The 19705-nt window shown below is 31.4% G+C and overlaps 2 protein-coding genes across 2 annotated transcripts; both read left to right on the top strand.

The window, feature by feature from the left end:
• The first annotated feature begins 1511 nt into the window (after nt 1-1511).
• Nucleotides 1512-4778, top strand: LOC134260276 (uncharacterized). Its single transcript, XM_062742846.1, has 3 exons — nt 1512-1734; nt 3520-3646; nt 4228-4778. Exons 1-3 carry the CDS (start codon nt 1608-1610, stop codon nt 4526-4528), a joined length of 555 nt encoding a protein of 184 aa, XP_062598830.1. The 5' UTR covers nt 1512-1607; the 3' UTR covers nt 4529-4778.
• A 7442-nt stretch (nt 4779-12220) lies between these two features.
• LOC134260277 (C-C chemokine receptor type 3-like) lies at nt 12221-14600 on the top strand. The gene is made up of 2 exons (XM_062742847.1): nt 12221-12323; nt 13234-14600. The coding sequence occupies exon 2, from the start codon at nt 13264-13266 to the stop codon at nt 14470-14472; it is 1209 nt and encodes a 402-aa protein (XP_062598831.1). The 5' UTR covers nt 12221-12323; nt 13234-13263; the 3' UTR covers nt 14473-14600.
• Nucleotides 14601-19705: the final 5105 nt, after the last annotated feature.

Genomic DNA, 19705 nt, shown 5'->3' on the forward strand with positions numbered 1-19705 from the left:
TCTGCTTCCATTTTGTGACGTTTAATGGACTTTTGAACTTGAATACTGTTCGTAATCTCTTTATGATTCACTTACTTAATTACATGTACTTGATAATTACACAGAAATTCTTTAAACATTCCGGTAAAAGCTGCCATGCTGAGAAATAAAATAACATGTCTTAATGCTTAAAAAATCCTCAAATTGACAACAGGACATATTTGTTCACAGTAAAAATACAATGATATTAGGGTCATTGGGTACAATGCGCCAATTAAGTGCATGCATTTTACCTTAAAGCCTAATACATTGAAGAAAATAACAAATTTACTTTCAAATGATTCTTCAATTTTAAATTTGAGGAAAAGAAGAAGGAATTGAATTTCTGAAGACATAAATGTGTGTGTCACTAGGAATAAATGGGAAAAAAGTAACAATTTTCTGTGGTAATCCTAAATGCTACAATATAATAATGTTTTTATATGAAGATATTTTAATATTTTTTATACACTGTAGTTTGGATGGCGTTAACTAAATATACTAAATATACATCTGGCATTTCAAATCATCAGATGCAAATATAAACATGCTGTTCCAATCATGCAATTTATATCAAATTTAACAGTTACTGCTGTTATCAGCAGCTCGCGATTAAATGCTAGTTGGTACATATACGATTTTTGCGTGTTCTTCACTTTAGTCTGGTGCTTAAATTTGAATGATTTTAATTATATACAGCACATGCAGCAGGAGACCCATAAATCTGGGATCCTGGAAATCGAACCAAAGGAGTACGATGAAACCAGATGAGGTGTTCTGGAAATTTTGTTTCGTGGTTATTTTATGTTACAGCTCTAACTAGTCAGCATATTTGAATTTTCTTTTTTGAATACTAGTATAAAAAATATTTTGTCTGAAGATTATATGTAAACTCTATATAAATGTTGAAGATAAAATCAGTTACATTTTTTGTAAAATATATATATATATCTTCTTTGAAAGGAATGTTTGTGCATTTATTTTATTTGTGAAACAAATATATCTTAAGCTTACATGTAACATTACAAACACTGGACCTAAAGGTATACAATTACACGATCTGATCTCCAGTATAATACTATAGTCATTATCTTTAGTGTCCATTGCTGTCTTTAAGTCCTATACAAGACTGTACGATTATATCGCTCATCTGAAAGTCAGTTTTACTTCCTACCTCAGTGTAATCGTATTCTCAGCAATTCAATGTTTTTAAAGTCAATTAAGTACTTTTAATCTAAAATGTTAAGATATGCACAATGTCCAGAGGTATCTGTTTTGAATTAAACATTTCAGATAGTCTTTACGTCTGCAAGGAATTGAAAAGAAATAAATTAACATCTTTAAAAGTCATTATTAATAATTCAATTTAAACGTAAGAAAGATGCACTGAGTTCTGCATTTTTGCGATTTTTTACGACTTAATATATTTAGATTTATGTTCAATTTCAAAGGTTTGATAAACACATAGTGTACATCTCACCTATTTTCATATTCAAACCAAGCGTATCCTAACGTGCAAGAGAAATGATCGGCGGCAGGGGCCAGTCCAGGGATTGACACATCACTGAGCTAGGCTTCTGCACAGAAGCATGGCGAACTCTCTGATCTGTCTGGTCTTGGTTATGTCTGTGTACTTCCTGGGGTCCATAGAATGTTCTTGTAAAATGTACACGGAAGGAGCAGAAGGGTATAACGTGGTGAGAGATGACAAAGGAGGTAAGTCTATAAAGTACATCTCGTAAAACTCACATAGGATAGGGCTTCTCTGGGAAAAAATCTCTTTTATTTCTGTTACATGAAATAGGTTTATTTTATCAAAATGAGATGAGATTCAAAAAAAATTTTGTTCATCGAAAGTATTTAATTGTCACTATATTACGAAAACAAACATGTATTTTTTACATTACTTTTTATTTTATAATGCAATGTTTTAAACATTGTTGGTTTATATCAATACATTACTTATGACGATTTACAAGCACAATGGTAAAATCTTCATCTGTTTTTTATTTATGTGAAATGGTTTTAATTTTTATACTTCATTGCAAGATCATAAAGTTGCAACGAGACTGATTTTTCTGAAGTTTACGGATATATAATATGTGAGTGAAGATGTAAAAAGAAGTATGGTATACATGAAAATCCTAAGACAGAGGCTGATACATAAAAAATCTGTTATTTAAAGTAGTGTTAATTATTATCCCATAAAGTATTCAGTTTAACAATCGAATTCAACAAAAACACAATGAATAGTGCATTAATTTGCTGGGTTTTGATAGATAATGCAGAGGTCAAATGAGACGCAATCAGTGATTTTTCACTGAAAAAAAGAGAATAATATTTGCATATGTGCATTTTGAATCTCGTGGGAAAACTAAATCTGAGATCTTAACTGCCTGTATATAACAATTGATTTTTATAAGGGTAAACATTCAATAAATCTTTTAATCATTTTAAAACTTTGCTTTGGTAAAGAAATAATAGATTAGAAATAACTTAGAGTCTGCTAAACGTCTCTCAATTCAACATATATTACATAGACTTTGCAGAAAAATATCAAAATAAGAATGACCATTTCCTCGAATATCATATTTCTTAACCAGTGTCCCTTATTTTTGCTTGAAATTTATTTTATGAAGTTTCATTAAGGCCAATTTGGGGTCAAACGTATCCTTGAAAAATCTTTCAATATTAAAGGAATGCTGATTTTATACAAATAACATCATTTAACACTGACATACAGAGCAAATGATTTTTTTACAAGCATAATAAATTTGAATAAGACAAAAACTCCCTTTTTTCAGACTTATTCCTTTTGTATATCTTGACATTAGGTTTTATCAAAGTCGGTGACAATTAATAATTCTAGTCCCCGTGAGGTAAACTCCTCTGATAAGAAAACGGACAGCGCGCCAAGTGAAACTCTGATGAAGACGAATGATAATTAATAGTGTTGTTAAAACTTCAGAGATGGGCTATTTGGGCAATGTAAAGTGAGAAATAGCGTCTGTGAAGGTGCAAACAACAAAAAGGCAATATCCATTAACTTAATACTTATCTATACATTGAAGCAGCTCACAACCAACAACATTCTGTATAAATATGTGTAATGCTACTTTTTTGATGCTTTTATTTAATAAAAGCGAACGTATGTTATGCATGTAAATGTAGTTTATAAGCTTCATCATAACTGATTTGCCATTGGCCCTAGAGCATTATATCAAAGGCTATAAAATAGAAACTACCTGTAGTTCTCCACTAAACATCCTCTTTATCTGGCAGAAGTCTTAATTGTTTGTGGGTGTGCTCTAAATAATCTTTTGACACAAGCTTTTCATAATGGTCATTAAAGTTCTGAACAAAAGACAAAAAGTTAATAGATTTTATTCTCCAACCAACAGGGACCTTTTAAATAGCGAGATTTGTCCTGGTAGAAAAATCATAAGATTACACATGTATCTCATTGGGATAAAAAAGTTAACCATTATTCTGTTTTTCCAGTGAAGTTATGTATTTACGTGGACGAGGCTGGGAGAAGTGTGGAGATAAAAGTTAATAGTACTCACCGCCACCCCACAGACTGCGAGGACTGCACCTGTCAGCCCTCGGGGGACCTACACTGCTGTATGTAAGTATACAGAGGGGGCACCTGTCAGTCCTCCGGGGGTCTACACTGCTGTATGTAGGTAAACAGTGGAGAGAAGAATGAAGGTTACTGATGCTGTAACTCTCGATACAAAATCAAAGTTGAGTGTTATCGCCATCATTTTAAATTAATATAAGAAGCCAACTCATCATTTTACTTCTTAACAAAATACATGAAATTCAATCTCGTATTCAATCTGATTAAAATCATATGCTCGATCCGCTCCTTTTTTTTTTTTTTTTTGTTTTTGGTTTGTTTTGTCGTTGTTGGTGTCGTCGCTACACGAGGTAGCGACAATTAAAAAAAAAGGAACGGATCGAGGATATGATTTTAATCAGATTACTCTCGTATTATGATATTTAACGTTAAAGAGTATTATAACAAAGATTCATAGTGCACGATAAAAACTAAACGTAAAAATTAATAACGTATCTCTTGTTGACGCGTTCTAACAATTACAACTCTATCTTTGAATAATGTTGTCTTTATTTTGAAATTCCCAATGCAATGATGCTTTATGTTTTTGTCATATAATAATTATTAATATTCTTGTTTCCTGATAGGTATGGAGTTAAGGCTGGTAAAATATTATATCCCTCGACCTGTACACTAGTTAAAGTCGGCAACTGTGATCACAAACTTGTTTTAAAATCTGACGAGAAAACCCCCTGCCTACAGGGACCAATTTACCCTCCCTCTACAACAGTATCGGTTCATTCCGATACCCAAGTCTCCAATCAAAGCACTCCCACAGGTTTACAACGAGATCCGAAATCACAAGGAGGGGGCGGGGCAGCGGAGTCCCTCAGGTGTTTCCCGCCATTTGTGTTGCTTTTTGGTATTATGTCTGTAATTTTGTATTAGATTTCTTTTTACTTCTGTATTGTAATTGATAAATTTTGTTCGCTTTTTTTAAATCTATGATACAGATGCATTCGATTTTGATAATGTTTTTGAATAAATATGTATAGTTTTTTAATGTTTAAAAGACATAAAATATGAACAAAATCTTTAGTTTGTATACTTATATTTAGGAAAATATACACATAATTCTAATTTTTGTTGAAAGGAAAAATGATAATTTTTTTATTAGATTTGAATGATGGTTTTATCATATTATATAAATAGATGTACCTTTACTGCAATATGCTGTTTAAATGATCAAATGATATTGTATATAAATCACCTTTAACCTTTTGTTGTATATATTAGGATTTTAAAAATTACAATTATTATTGTTAATACGTTTCATTTCCATGGCTAGATAAATTTAACGACAAAGATTTGATAATTTATAAACATGATAAAGAATGATTTGATAATTTTGTCATAATTCACTTATTATTTGTAGCTTTTTCATATAAAAAAAATTGTGAGTTATGAAAGAGATTTGTTGTTTTATTTTTGTACTTTGTGAATTGTTTTTATTTTACATACCGTATGATAAATGAGTTTTATTACCCTGGTATTCTAGGATATCTTTAAATATATAGAATAACACTTGAAGCACAATATAGAAGTAAAAAACAACCCTCAATTGTTAATGTCAACTTTGTGAAGTTTTATGTCCAGAAGAAATATATTAGCCATAAAAAAGACGATATTCAAATTTGCTGCCTATGCCCATGCTTATATGTACATGTATAATTGTATTTTCAATTTAATGCAAGTAAGGTCCCGACAGCTTCGATACTATTTTTCATATTAGAAAGTTAATACAAAAGCAGATGAAAAAATCCCTGAAAGCTTCTTTCATTGAGGATATAATGCATATTAAATAAAAATTAAAATCAAAAGAAAGATCATATTATATAATATATAATATGATCTTTCTTTTGATTTTATATTATGTTTTCGCCTTTTAATACAATTCTAGTGTAATAATAAAGATAAGCTAAAATATCAAATAGTATGTGCTATTTTTTTCATTCCTAAAATACTCTAGGATTCATTATGAAAATAAAATAAATATTATAAATTATAACAGTAGCAAGACTTCACATAGTATAATTTCACCAAGTAAAAAAAACCTCCGGCCTTTCACACGGAAAATTATCAAAAAACAATCGAGTTGAGGAGAGAAAAATATTGTGTGTATTCAATGACGTTTGTTTAAATAAAAAATTAGATTTAAAATTTTAAGTGTAGATTTTTATTAAAGAACTCAGATTTCATTAGAATTTGAAATTCATTTCGTTGTGGTACGTTAAAATCGACAAACTCTCTCTCTCTCTCTCTCTCTAGAACTCCAGAACTTAAAAGATCCATTGTAATCATACCTGACATTCCCAGTGACTGTGAAAATATAGATACCACAGAGTCTGACGTGTCTCTTTTTTACTTGAATACTGTAAACCAACTTTTAATTGCGACGACTTTACTTCGCGATTTACTAGTTTGGTTTACAGTATGTTACCAGAAAGAGACGTTAGTGATAACGTAAAAACAAAGCTAATTGTGAAAAACGTGATGACTTTAACTATTCAATCATCAACTTCTCTTACCTATGCAGCAATATACCTTCATCACCTGCAGATGAGGATTTATATTTCTTAGCTTAATCTATAAGAAAGAGCATGCTCGATGTATGGTAAAAAAGTTTGATACGAGGTCAGCAATTGCCAAACAAGTTGATGAAACACGAATATCAACAGTCTCGTTAAACGTCGTCATTTCGTATGGTTCTAAGGTCAAAACAACGACCTTGTCAACAAATACAGTGTATCACAATGTAAAATACTAAATGACGATTTTCCTACTAACTATTAAGCCATTATTTACACACTGAATTGTCTGTCTACAGTTTTTCCCGAATGTTTCCTGATCATGACACGGATCACAGGCTGGTGGGATCGGTCTCTTGTGATACTCACTCCTCGAGAAATCCGATTCAACATCTGTTGTTTAATAGGACCGTTTCAATTCATCCTTTTTATAAGTTTTAAGAAGTGTACTCATCAAGCATTATTTCGTTGATCTAAAAATTTATAGACTTTTTTCACAAACAATGAAAGATAACTCCTGAAGCAAAATTCAGAAAAAAATTCCTTAATTATGTCAGAATAATAGAACTTGTCAATTGTATTTGATTCAACTTCATTGTATGATTTCGTTCTATACATGTTTTCGTGGTATTTTAACTTTTGATTTTCAGAACGGCTTATCTCTGTTTATAATAAAGGACAGACCTTTGGATGTTTCCTGAAAAATACAAAGCATTTTGCCAATGCAAAAAAAAAAAAATAAAATAGAATAAAATCAGTAAATTAATCGAGCAAAATTAGCTTTTTTACAGTATGCTTAATACAAGTTTATTCGACGTGATGACCATCTATTTTACTATATTTTCTGTACAAGAAATTACAATAATATAATTATATAAAATATTACTTAAAAAATGTTTAATGATTGACAATTTTAGCATTTAGCATGTGGTTGATGTAATTTGTATATTCTCTTCAATCTTAAGGATATCCGATCCTCAGCCAGGAAGGATAACTCCAAAAATTAATATATAATTTGAAATGCATCAAAATGAAGCTTGAAAATGACAGTTTTTCATGCAACAATTTTCATTTTATCGATCTTTATAAGATTGGTTTTTGGAAGTCTTAGAAAAGTTAACATTTGTACCCTAAAAAAGGAAAAAAAAATAATACAGTTTTAGAGAAATAAGATGTTCTTGAATTCAGCCTTAGATATCAATGCTTATTAGCATGATATGAAATAAGAAGTGATTTGTGGTGTCTTTTAATGATAGCAAAAGTCTTTCACACTATGTATTATAGAATACATGATGGAAATAGAAAACAGAAAATACCAAATAAGTATGAAACTCATGACAATTTCTCTGAATGCCTGGATGCCTACAATTTTTTTTTTACCTAAAACATATTTGTTGATCAATTTGCAATTAGAAAATGCATTGCTGTTATTTCAATTCCCCTCTTTGGAAAAAATATTGGAAATTTGACAATTTTCCCTATATAATATTATATACTTTAATTTGAAACTTTAAAGAAATGCTGTGGATAAATTTACATAACTTTGTGGATTTAGAAATACTTTTATGAGTATTTTTGATTACTTAACTGCTAATTTTATAAACCTGAGGATCGGACTACCTTAAATTAACATTGTAATTTTGTTTTTCTTTGGATAATAGAGCTAAACAATTCAAAAAAGGTCATACTTAAAATCAAACGTGTAGAAAAAAATGTTTTAAGCGGTCAAAGGACTATTTTCAAAAGAACGGATACAAAGACAAAATTGTTATAATCTATTAGCCAAGAGAATGCTATAGTATTAAAGTCGTCATGTTTAATATTGTTTGTATTATGGTGAAAAAATTAATTTATCACATAGGTATCATTTTATAAATATCTTTCGTTACCTTGTTAAACAATTAATTTCACATTGTTACAATGTGAGCTTAATTTGTGCTTGAAACCATGTTATATTTAAGAGAGCGCTGAACTGTACTTATAATTTAATAAACTTAAAAAGTGCTGTTGCTCTCCCAAAATCGAGGTTATTATTTAATAAATGAATACAATATATACTTTATGAAGGTCACACATATTTCAACTAGAACTACATAACATGAAAGCATTTATCATAAACAAATGGAAATTCTATTTAAAACAGTCGCACTTTTTACATGTAGGAAGTACAATGTGTATGGAAATTTACATCTTAAAATTTGAAATTTTAATAGGGTATATGCCTTTGCAATATTGAATTTTTTGTATGACCTACATGTACTACACATTATGTATATTTATCACGTGACTTTGTGTTGACCAAACTAGATTCAATATATAGTGGATATACAATGTTATTGCGATATTAAAGTCATCTGGTACATAAAATAAAATAGCGTAGCAAAAATAAATCAGCATTTCAAAGGTAAGTATCTATTTGTATATTTTGTATATTTTTCGTTGATTTTTTCATAGTATGCCTTAACAGTGCTGCATTTCTGCGACCTTCAACTCAACATTTAGATATATCGACGTCGCATTGTCCATTAACAATGGTTATTTCGATTCCTATGTCGATGCAATATATCCCGGTGAGCTTGAGATAAATGATACCACAGAATCTGACAAATTTGCTTCATATCTGAATATTTTACTTGAAAAGACGTTAATGGTTATCTAGAAACCGAGCTTTATGATGAATGAGATGACTTTAACTTTTTCAATCGTGAACTTCCCCTACTTAAGCAGCATCACCTGCATACAGGGTTTATATCTCTCCGTAGATTTGATACACAAGAGCATGCTCTGCATATATGCAATTCCAAAACGCGGTAAATTATAGACAAACAAGTTGAAACAAGAATTTCAGCAGTTTCGTTTAAAGTCATCATTTCGTAAGTTCTATGATCGATCTTATGACCTTGTCAACAAATACAATTTATCATTGAGTTAAATGATGTCTGTTTTTTTTTTATACTTTTTGTAAGGCATTTTTTTTATATGTTGAATTGACGAACAATTTTTTTCATTATTTCCCGATCATGACAAGGAGCACACGGTGGGTGTGACCGGTCGGCGGGAGATGTTTACTCCTCCATGGCACCTGATCCCACCTCTGATGTTTAAAAGGTCCGTGTTTGCTCCTATTTGTATTATTTCAGTTGACGTTTTGGCTTGAATGCTGTTCATTTTCTCAATATGTTTCATTCATTCCATTTCAAATTAAAAAAAAAAAACAACACAGCCCTGATATTGATACAAAACAAGTCAGCCAAAATATGACCCAATGATATGTTATGTTTGCTTTCAAGTTCATTTGGAAACCAAGTCATTTTATATCATCGTACTGTAAATAGAAACGTCAGTGGTATTACTGGGTTAGTCAAAAGATTCACCTTTGAGAGATTCCTGAGGTAAAATAAAGAGAAATATTTTTCTTAGAAAATGATATGTGTTTACAACACTGCAGTCGATTTTCCGCGTTTAAGTATTTAACAATGAGTTAATATTTTAACTCTACAATAAAAGTAAACAAATGGTGTAGTCAATAGCCCCGGTAACTTGAGCCTGAGTAAATAGTTCAGTTAATACCGGGGAAATTGTTTAGATAATGAGCGGCGATGGGTAACTGTTTGACAATATTGACATTCTACGAAGAACAAAGGTCTTGTGAGAAATCTTCTAAATTAGAACAAAAAGCTGCAATTCAGAATATCAGATCCAGCTAGTTATAGGTGCAGCTGTTAAGTCAGTGACGACATTATTGTGTAATTTTAGTCCAAGATCTATAAGTATGCCTTGTTTTAAACTCTGGGTATTTTACCAGATCTGTGTTGCTGGATACTTGTCGAGAAATCAAATCTATCTGAATTTTTAATTTTGTTTGTCAAAGGGAATCCTATGGAGAGAAACAGGTATGTCAGTTATACAGTAAAAAAGATAGAAGAAAAAAGTTATGAAAAATATTTTATGTAACTTGAATTTACACAATTTAGAATTTCTTTTAATATCATATAAATGTTCCTCATGGAAATCAACATAATCAATTTACGCATTTAAATCATTATTTTCCAATGGTGTTATTTATTAGAGAGAAATTTATGAGAGCTTAACCATATCTTGGAAAACAAATTAATTATGATGGCACTGTACCTCGTATATTTTTTAAGACTCTTAAATGTTTTGATTCTATGTGTTCTAAGTTGAATGCTTTTTCTCGACAAAACTAATAGCTGTCGTCAAGAAATGAGATACTCGATATAAGGAACCGAAAGAAAAAAGTATTTTGATTTTTTAATTGTTAGAGAACATATTTCATTGGGGTTTTTTCCGACAGCAATATAAAGTAACTCTATATTTACATTTTTATTATGTTAAAAGAGTATGATAATTTTCTTTTAAAAATTCATTTAATCCTCTAGATGAAAGATTTTTTTATCTTAAACTTGCACATAATAAATCATACTCTTTCTACATTTTGCATGAAAAGAGTATTTATCCACTTAATTTTCATAAATCATCCCAATGCATAGGAATAAATTGGATGATATGAATATCATCATCACTTTATGGAATTAAAGGTGAGAAAATTGAAAATAAAAATTAGTTTATACAGAACTTCCGACATTTGATGACCGAAATATGGAAAAAATCTGGGTTAGCGTCCTTGACATTAAGGCAGACACTAAATCATTCATGACATAGCAGAATAGAAAAGTCGCCCTTCTAAAATTCAACAAAAACGTTTTAAATGCGTTGTGTTTTATCAGTTTATTAATTTTCATTTTCTTCTTTTTTTTCGTCAGCATGTTTCGTTTTTCATATTATTTAAAGTTCTTTGAGTTAAGTCGGTGTATAATAATGCTGATTGATGATTTTCATACTAAATGTTAATCAATCATTTAAAAGCTGAATTTTTTTATATATTCTTTTCGAAACAAGACAAGAAACTGTGAGACCGTTTAGTCCGTTTAGTCGGGGGTGCTCACTTCCCCATGGCACCTGATCCCACTACAGCATGTCACAGCAGTCCCGTCCTGGTTTAAGAAATTGTAAATCTATTAATAAAATTAAATTCACATGAGTTTAACTTTCTTCTTTTTGAGGAAAGCAGTTTAGCCCCCATCCCATAATTTTTCGAGGAAATATGTATATGTTATGTGTAATTAGAAAGAGAGTTTCTTTGCATGCATTTTGAATAGTTTTAGTTCTAAAAATAATTAATATTTGTAATTATAGATATTAGTATCTTTGATATCCAAAGAAGGTCATGACACACGGTGAACACATAATTGTAGAGATTGAAGAGTAAGTTTAATTTCAAATAAACACCATTACATTGTATAAAATCTCAGCACAGGTTTCCTTTTCGGGGTGCATATTTCTATCTATCAAAAGGTGTCTTACATCCGTATACATGTTATGACTTCGACAAAATCGAGAACGTTTGGTATATTATTTCAGGCCCAATGATCATAAACAGAGAACAGACTTATGTCAAAAATTAAAATCAATAGAACTTTAAATAAAAAATAATGATACGGAAACTAAATTGCATCATTTGATGGAATTTGAATATTAAACATAACTGCAAAATTTTAAGAGCAGATGTTAGGTAAAACTTAATTATTCAGGATCAAAATTTTGACTTAAGTCTATTCTCAGTTTATGTTCATGGGGCCTGGTATTCAATAAGTTGCATTGATTACTATAGCTGCAAGCAATTCTTACGTACAAGATACGTGCAAATTATGAAATCTTTCTAACAAACGAGCAAAATAAAAAATTATAATCTTATAATAAAAGAAAGAAAAATGCAACTCTAGTACACACCAGCAAGTTCACAGTAACAGACATATGACAATACGTTAACCTGTTGCTTACATGACATTTTATAGAATATGTGGAAAATGCATAATTTTGTAAGGTCGCCAGCCTGGGGCCAGATTGTGTTTTGTTACATTTGATTCCGAGGAAATCTTCTAGATAAGGTTAACCTTTTCCTACTACTAAGAGCTTCTTGCTTACATTCAGATGTTTTTTCACTTGTGAGATCGAAGGTCCTGACTCAAACAATCCTTTTCAGGAGTATGGAGTCCAGGAAATCAATGGATATATGAATGCCTGTTTGATCTATGATGTTTCGTTATGCTTGATCAGGCAACAGTAAATAGAAGGTGAGAAATTCTTGTTAATTAGCCAAAGCTTTAATTGAGCACCGTGTAGAGACTGAACTCTCCTTAAATTAAGCCTTGTATTTGTTTTATTCTTTCAAAGATTTTATGCTTGTCATTTTAAAAAAATATGCTTTTTAGAATTTGATATTTTTACATTAGATTAATTCTTGCTTAAATTTTGGAAATCAGTTAATACTTATCTTGGATTTCTCTCTCGAGCAACAATAGTAACGTATAAATAAATACATGTAAGTATTTAAATAACGCAATTGCAATCCAAATCAAGACAAAAAAGAAACAACAAACAAAACAAAACAATAACTTTTGATGGCTTCAAAAAACCCTTTCTCATAATATTATTTAAATGTACGCACAATATTGAAAATAATGATCAAGAAATTATGAATATATATTTTGATGAACGTTTGGGGAGGCTTTCTTTCAATTAGTTGGAACTGTGTAAACATCGCTTTAATCTGAATAACATTAAATTATGGTATTAGAAAAATTTATTTCATACAATCCAAATTATTTTGTAAGTCTCCTTTAAGCGATTCAAAGACCTTTGCACAGTGTAACCGGTGGACGTGTTTTGCAGTAGGTGGATAAAACGTGATAATGTCTTCACTTTATATTTCTTGGAATCGTCATTAACTATCTAAAGTAATTATTTTCATTTTTCTTAAACCATCATAGATAAATCTTGATCATAGCAAAATAAATATTGATTTCAATCTGTTGATCTTATAATTAAATATTAAAGCTATTTACACAAAGGGATAATTAGAAAATTCAACAATATAATGAACACATGACGAATCATTTTCAAAAACCATGCTATGAAATAAAATTGAAATTTAAAGGGTAAAGATAAACATAAATTTTACTATGTCTTATAATTTTGCTACAGATGTTAATCTGATCAAATTCTATTTGGAAGATGATGAATGCAACAACTGTCCCCTTTTCTGCAGCAGCAACATCAGAGGTGAGCGCCACAGAAACAAAAACTCAAAGGTCAGGTGACGTCATAAATGCAGTCTATCCACCAATTCTCATCTTTGTTGGAGTCACGTGTAATGTACTCATCATACTGGTCATGCGCACAAAACAGTTTTGTAGACAATCAACTTCCGTCTTCATGACAACCAGTGCTGTTAATGACGCTCTAAGTTTGGTGATATCCATGACAACCCACTGGCTTTATGTTAGTTTTGATGGGATTTACTATCGAAATGATGTAAAAGGCATCTGTAAGTTCCTGGATTTTTACGGCTGGGGGAATTGTGACTTTGGTATTCTAATCACCAGTATGATGACCGTAGATAGGGCCTTAGCAATGAAGTTTCCCTTAAGGTTTAAAACAAAATCAATCACGCGAGCAAGAATTGTAGTGTTGGTGACGGTCATGATTGTTGTCGCCAAAGAATTCCATTTCCTGATTGGATCTAACATGGTTCCAGAATCTCGGAAAGAAAGGCTTTGTGATGTTTTTCCAGAAACAGAGTCATACAAATTTTTCTGGAAGCAGGTTTGGCCTTGGCTGCATCTTGTATATCTGTCTGTGTGTTTCATCATCATCATTGGGAGTAACTCCGTTCTATTACTTCAGATACTGAAATCGTCAAATTTTCAGAAAATATTCAAGAAAACTAGCAAAAATTCCAAATTGCTTGATCAAAACAAATTCAATTACAGTACTCGGATGAGAAAACAATTGCATACCATAGCACCTATGTTGATTGGAGAGTCCTTAGTGCTGTTATTGTTAACTTTCCCTTTCTCTGTACAATTATCAATATCAGGGTACAATCCGGAATTTTACAGTTCTCCAGATATGAGTCTATTATTCTCTGTGACGTTTTACATGCTTTACACCAATAAATGTGTTACATTTTTTGTTTACCTGGTGACTGGCGGTAAATTTAGAAAATCACTGAAGCAGATATTCAGAAGATGGTTTAAAGGAAAGAACAGCGTGAGGAAGAGTCAGTTTAACAATTTTTCTAAGTGGTATTCAATAAAAGGAGATTTACAGACAAAGAAGCCCATCTGTAGGACCCCGAGCAGCGAGGTCTGGAACACGGGGAGCTCATTTTCATCGGACATTCAGACAGAGACAAGCTATGTTGTGTCCACACATCTGTAAACGACTCATCAGCAGCAGCCATTCAAACAGAAAAAGCTTTGTTGTGTCCACATATCTGTAAATGAACAAAAATTGGAATGTTTGTTCAACTTTTGTTTATTCGTTTTCTGTGATTTTCATTTTATTTATATTTCGTAAAAGAGCAATATACTAGTATATTGTTGTTTGCAAAAAACTGTTTTTCTGTCGTTGTATATTTTATGATTGAAAATATGGATTCAACTGATATTTAAACACTTGAATTAAATATTAATTTTTAGTCAAAAAGGACACTTCTTATTTCACATACTTTCTTTTTCATAATTTTACAATCTCATAAAAAGGGAACATATTTACGTATACCTGAAAGGTAAATCAAAGTACAGGTATATTTTTCTTACTTTCTCGGAGAAAATTAATAGGTTGGTATTTAAACATGTATGTCATTCGCTGGATGCCAGTTCAGCAGAATATATTATTCTGTTATCCTTGATCAGTTTAAGAAATGAAACATATGGAGATAACGAACAGTATTCAAGATCAAAAACCCATCAAACAATACAAAATAGGAGCAGAGTAAACACGGACCAGAAGCCAGAGGGGTGAAGATCCCCTGTCGACAGGTCACATCCGCCGTATGCTCCTTGTCATGATCGGGAAAAAAACAGAAAAATCCGTCGTTAATTCCGTGTATAAATAATGGTCTAACTATTAGTATGAAAAACTTCATTCAGAATATGACTCAATGATAAATGTACTTGCTGACAAGAACATTGTATCGACCATAAAAGGTACAAAATGGTTACTTTAAACGAGACAAGTGAAATTCTTGTTTCATCAACTTGTTTGACAATAATTTATCTCGTTTTAGAAATTTTTTAAACATAGATAATGTAAACTCTGTTTGCAGGTGATGAGGGTATACTGCTGCACAAGTAAAGGAAGTAGACAATAGAAAAGTTAAAGTCATCACGTTTATCATAGACCTTGGTTGTTATATTACCATTAACGTCTTTATCAAGTAAAATAAACAAATGAGAATCAGATATAATAGATTATATGGTATCTTTTATCTCAAGCTCTTCACGATATATCGTATCGACATAAGAATGGAAATTAACATTGTTAATTGACAATACGTCGTCGATATATCTAAATATCGAGTAGAAGGCCACAGCAAGTGTTTTCTTCTTTTCACGCATACTATTTTGCACAAATTCTGCTTCATATGAATACAAAAATAGGTCTGCTAATAACGGGGCGGAATTGGTACCCATGGGAATTCAAATAGACTGTTAGAAAACCGGGTCTCCAAAAACAACATTGATACCGTCAGTCAGAAACTCAAGTATCTTTTTGCTATAAACTTCGGAGTACGTGTTACAATCAGAATGTTTTTAGCAAATTTACGAGTTCCATTTTTATTGAAAAAGCAGTGTCAATGATATCAAAAAATACGTCGTCGATATATCTAAATATCGAGTAGAAGGCCACAGCAAGTGTTTTCTTCTTTTCACGCATACTATTTTGCACAAATTCTGCTTCATATGAATACAAAAATAGGTCTGCTAATAACGGGGCGGAATTGGTACCCATGGGAATTCAAATAGACTGTTAGAAAACCGGGTCTCCAAAAACAACATTGATACCGTCAGTCAGAAACTCAAGTATCTTTTTGCTATAAACTTCGGAGTACGTGTTACAATCAGAATGTTTTAGCAAATTTACGAGTTCCATTTTTATTGAAAAAGCAGTGTCAATGATATCAAAAAGCCTGAACTTTAATTTATCGCGGGGAATGGATGATAATTCGTAAGTTTTTAAGCTGTTGATGTTGGTGAAATCTTTTAATTTCAAATTGTCCAAAAGTTCCTTGGAATTTTTAAGTATCCACATCTGATTTACACCTCCTCTTGAATAATTATATTGTCACACAGTACTCTTAAAGTTCCTCAAATACTACTGTTAATTTCTTAGTGAGGAGTAAAGAAAGAGGCTTGGTTGAACATTTACTGGAACCCGCTCTATATCTTTGTTTGTACGGATTCTTGTGAAATTTAATTGGAATCCAATTCGTATATAGTGATTCAAATTCATTTTGGTTCTTTGGGATATTAAAAACTGACATATGATTTTGAAGAATATCCTCCTTAGATAGGGAACTATGAGTATAAGTTGGATTATCACTTATGTCTTGTAGAATTAAATCCATGATCTTCTAAAATACAATTTATATAATGAGCCTTACAAATGAAGACAATGCTGTTATCTGCTTTTTCAGCGGGGACCAGTACGTACTGATCATGTATTATATTTTGTTCTTTTTTTCACTTCTGTACTATTGAATCCAGAAGGATATATGGTTTTCACATTGCCCATCAATCTTTTGATACGAGATTTATTATGGAATTGATACATTTCATCCATCCTGACAATGTGGCAACGTTTTTTTTTTCATATCTGGGCCATCGTCTGGCGTAATCTTCAACAGAATCCATAATATTTATGAAATTCAAACGCAATTTGAAGGATCGGGGTTCCCTATGTTTAGGACCTTTAAGAAAAGATTAATTCTACGCATTGAAAAACTTTTTAATCGTAATTTTTCTCGTAATTGGATATTTTTCTAGAAAAGTTTTTAGTGGTAACTAACAACAAATCTTTATAATACACGTGATCAACTTTTCTACCATCAGCTTCCTTTACTAATGTATCATTAATCCTGCATGTTGACTTTATTTCTCTCAGTTGATTCGATTGGCAAAATCATGCTGTTTGTCTGAATAAATTTTAAACGAGACCAGCTTTGGAAAATCAGATTGATGAAACAATTAAGGATATAATAACAGTCTTGTTTAAAATCATTATAATTGTTTAAAATCATTATTGCTTAAAATCATTATTTCGCTAGTTTTATGTTTGATATAGGACTTTGTCAGTAAATACAATCTATCATTAAGTCAAATGTTGAATGACGTTTTTCATTCTGATTGTTGGGGCATTATCCACTATTTGAATTCTCTTTGAATATTTTTTTCTTTTTTCCCAATCATTCCAAGGAGCACACGGCGGATGTGATCAATCGGCAGGGAATTTCATCCCTAGATGGCCCCTAATCCCACGTTTGCTGTTTTTGGAAGGTCGTGTTTTCTCCAGTCTTACTGAGCTTGACCTTTTGATACTGTTCATCACATCGATATAAAAAATCTGGATGGTGAAACTATAATCGATCAAGACAGTTTAGACTGTTTATCAACTTATTCAGTGTAAGAAAAACAATCATTAAAGTTTATATTATACATAATTATACAGTAGAATATCTTTTTGCTTTTCCTGTATCAGAAATGGCAAATCTCAACCTTTATATTTTATGCCTTCCTCTCTGAAAATTTACTTGAAAATGCTTTAATTTGCAGGGAAAACTTTACAGAGAATGTGTCATTAGTCTAGTTAAATTACCAACATATTTAAATGTTTTGCATAAATGTAAGCAACTAATATGGTATGACAAGATAAAGGTCACCAATTATGCAGCCGAGCTTCAGCCGCAGTTGTTTAAACATGAAGGTTATTATTTGCAGAATTTGTTTAATTATGCCTAAATTGTCAACTTACAGAACAGAATATTCTTTACAGATAATTAGGTCAGGGAACAGTTTTCCGTTTCTTGTCAATTTTGAGCAATTACGCCAGAAAACCTTACTCTTCTTGCTATCTTAAGAATAACGCTTTAAAGTCTAGCTTCTTCAACATTCACAATAAATTTACCAGTATTTCGTTTATCATACCATTTACCCATATAAGCGAATCAGCGTGGCCCAATATATACATAGCAATCATGGAAAATAGTCACATCATACAAAAAGGAAGCGTATTCTTGCTAGCTTAGAAATTAGTTTAAAAGTTAATTTTAATTTATCGACGAAATAAAAAAAGAGACATTAGCATTGACACATCAGTTTCTCATTTTTGCGTTATTTTCCGATCTGACAAGTAGCACGCGGCGGGTGTGACAGGTCGGTAGGTGATGCTCATTCATCTATGATTTTAAAAATTGAAAAGCTAAATGTATACTATAAAGGTAAAATGACTATCAAATCTAATATATTGAGAAAACTTCATTCAAGTCAGCGTTAGTAGATTGAATGCTTGTTTCAGTTATTTAGTTTGCCGATTGAAGTGAAACATATGGAGATAACGAACAGTATTTAAGATCAAAATTCCATAAAACAATACAAAACAGGAGCAGAGCAAACCTGGACCTCCAAATCATCAGAGCTTGGATCAGGTGCCATGGAGGAGTGAGCATTCCCTACTGACCGGTCACACCCGCTGTGTGCTCCTTGTCATGATCGGGAAATAACGGAAAAATCCGTCGACAATTCAATATATTGATAGTGGACTAACAATTAGTATGAAAAACATCAGTCAGCATTTGACTTAATGATAAATTGTATTTGCTGATAAGGACATTGTATAGACCATAGAACTTACGAAATGACTTTAAACGAGACTGCTGATATTCTTGGTTCATCAACTTGTTTGTCAATAACTTACCTCGTTTTAGAAATTGTTCATACGTAGAGCATGCTCTTGCGTATCGAATCACCTCAGATGTATACACTCCGTATGCATGTGATGAATGTATATTGCTACATAAGTAAGGGAAGTTGACAATAGAAAAGTTAAAGTCAGCATGTTTATCATATAGCTTGGTTGTTAGATTACCATTAAGTAAAATATCCAAGCAAAAAACAAATTTGTCAGACTCTGTGGTATCTTTAATCTCAAGCTCTCCAGGATATATCGTATCGACGTAGGAATGGAAATTACCATTGTTAATTGACAATACGTCGTCGATATATCTAAATGTCGAGTTGAAGACCACAGCAAGTGTTTTTCTTTTCTTTTTACTCATAAGATTTTGCACGAATTCTGCTTCATATGAATACATAGATATTGTCATTGAGAAACTCAAGCATCTTTTTGATGTCATCTTCAGAGTGCTTGTGTGTGCAATCAGAATGTGTTCTAACAAAATGATTTTCAAATGACCAATGACCAGGTAAGTAAATTTACCAGTTCCATTTTTATTGAAAAAGCAGCTGTCAATAATATCAAAAAGCCAGGTCTTTAATTTTTGTGGGGAATGGTTGTGTATAAAGTTGAAAAGTCTTACGTTTTTAAGCTGTTGATTTTGGTAAAGTCTTGTGATTTCAAATAGTCCAAAAGTTCCTTTTTTGAGTATCCACAG

The sequence above is a fragment of the Saccostrea cucullata genome, unplaced genomic scaffold (assembly GCF_032062105.1).
Source record: "Saccostrea cucullata isolate Sc308-1 unplaced genomic scaffold, CSIRO_AGI_Scuc_v1 ctg2267, whole genome shotgun sequence".
In the NCBI taxonomy this organism is placed as follows: Eukaryota; Metazoa; Mollusca; class Bivalvia; order Ostreida; family Ostreidae; genus Saccostrea; species Saccostrea cuccullata.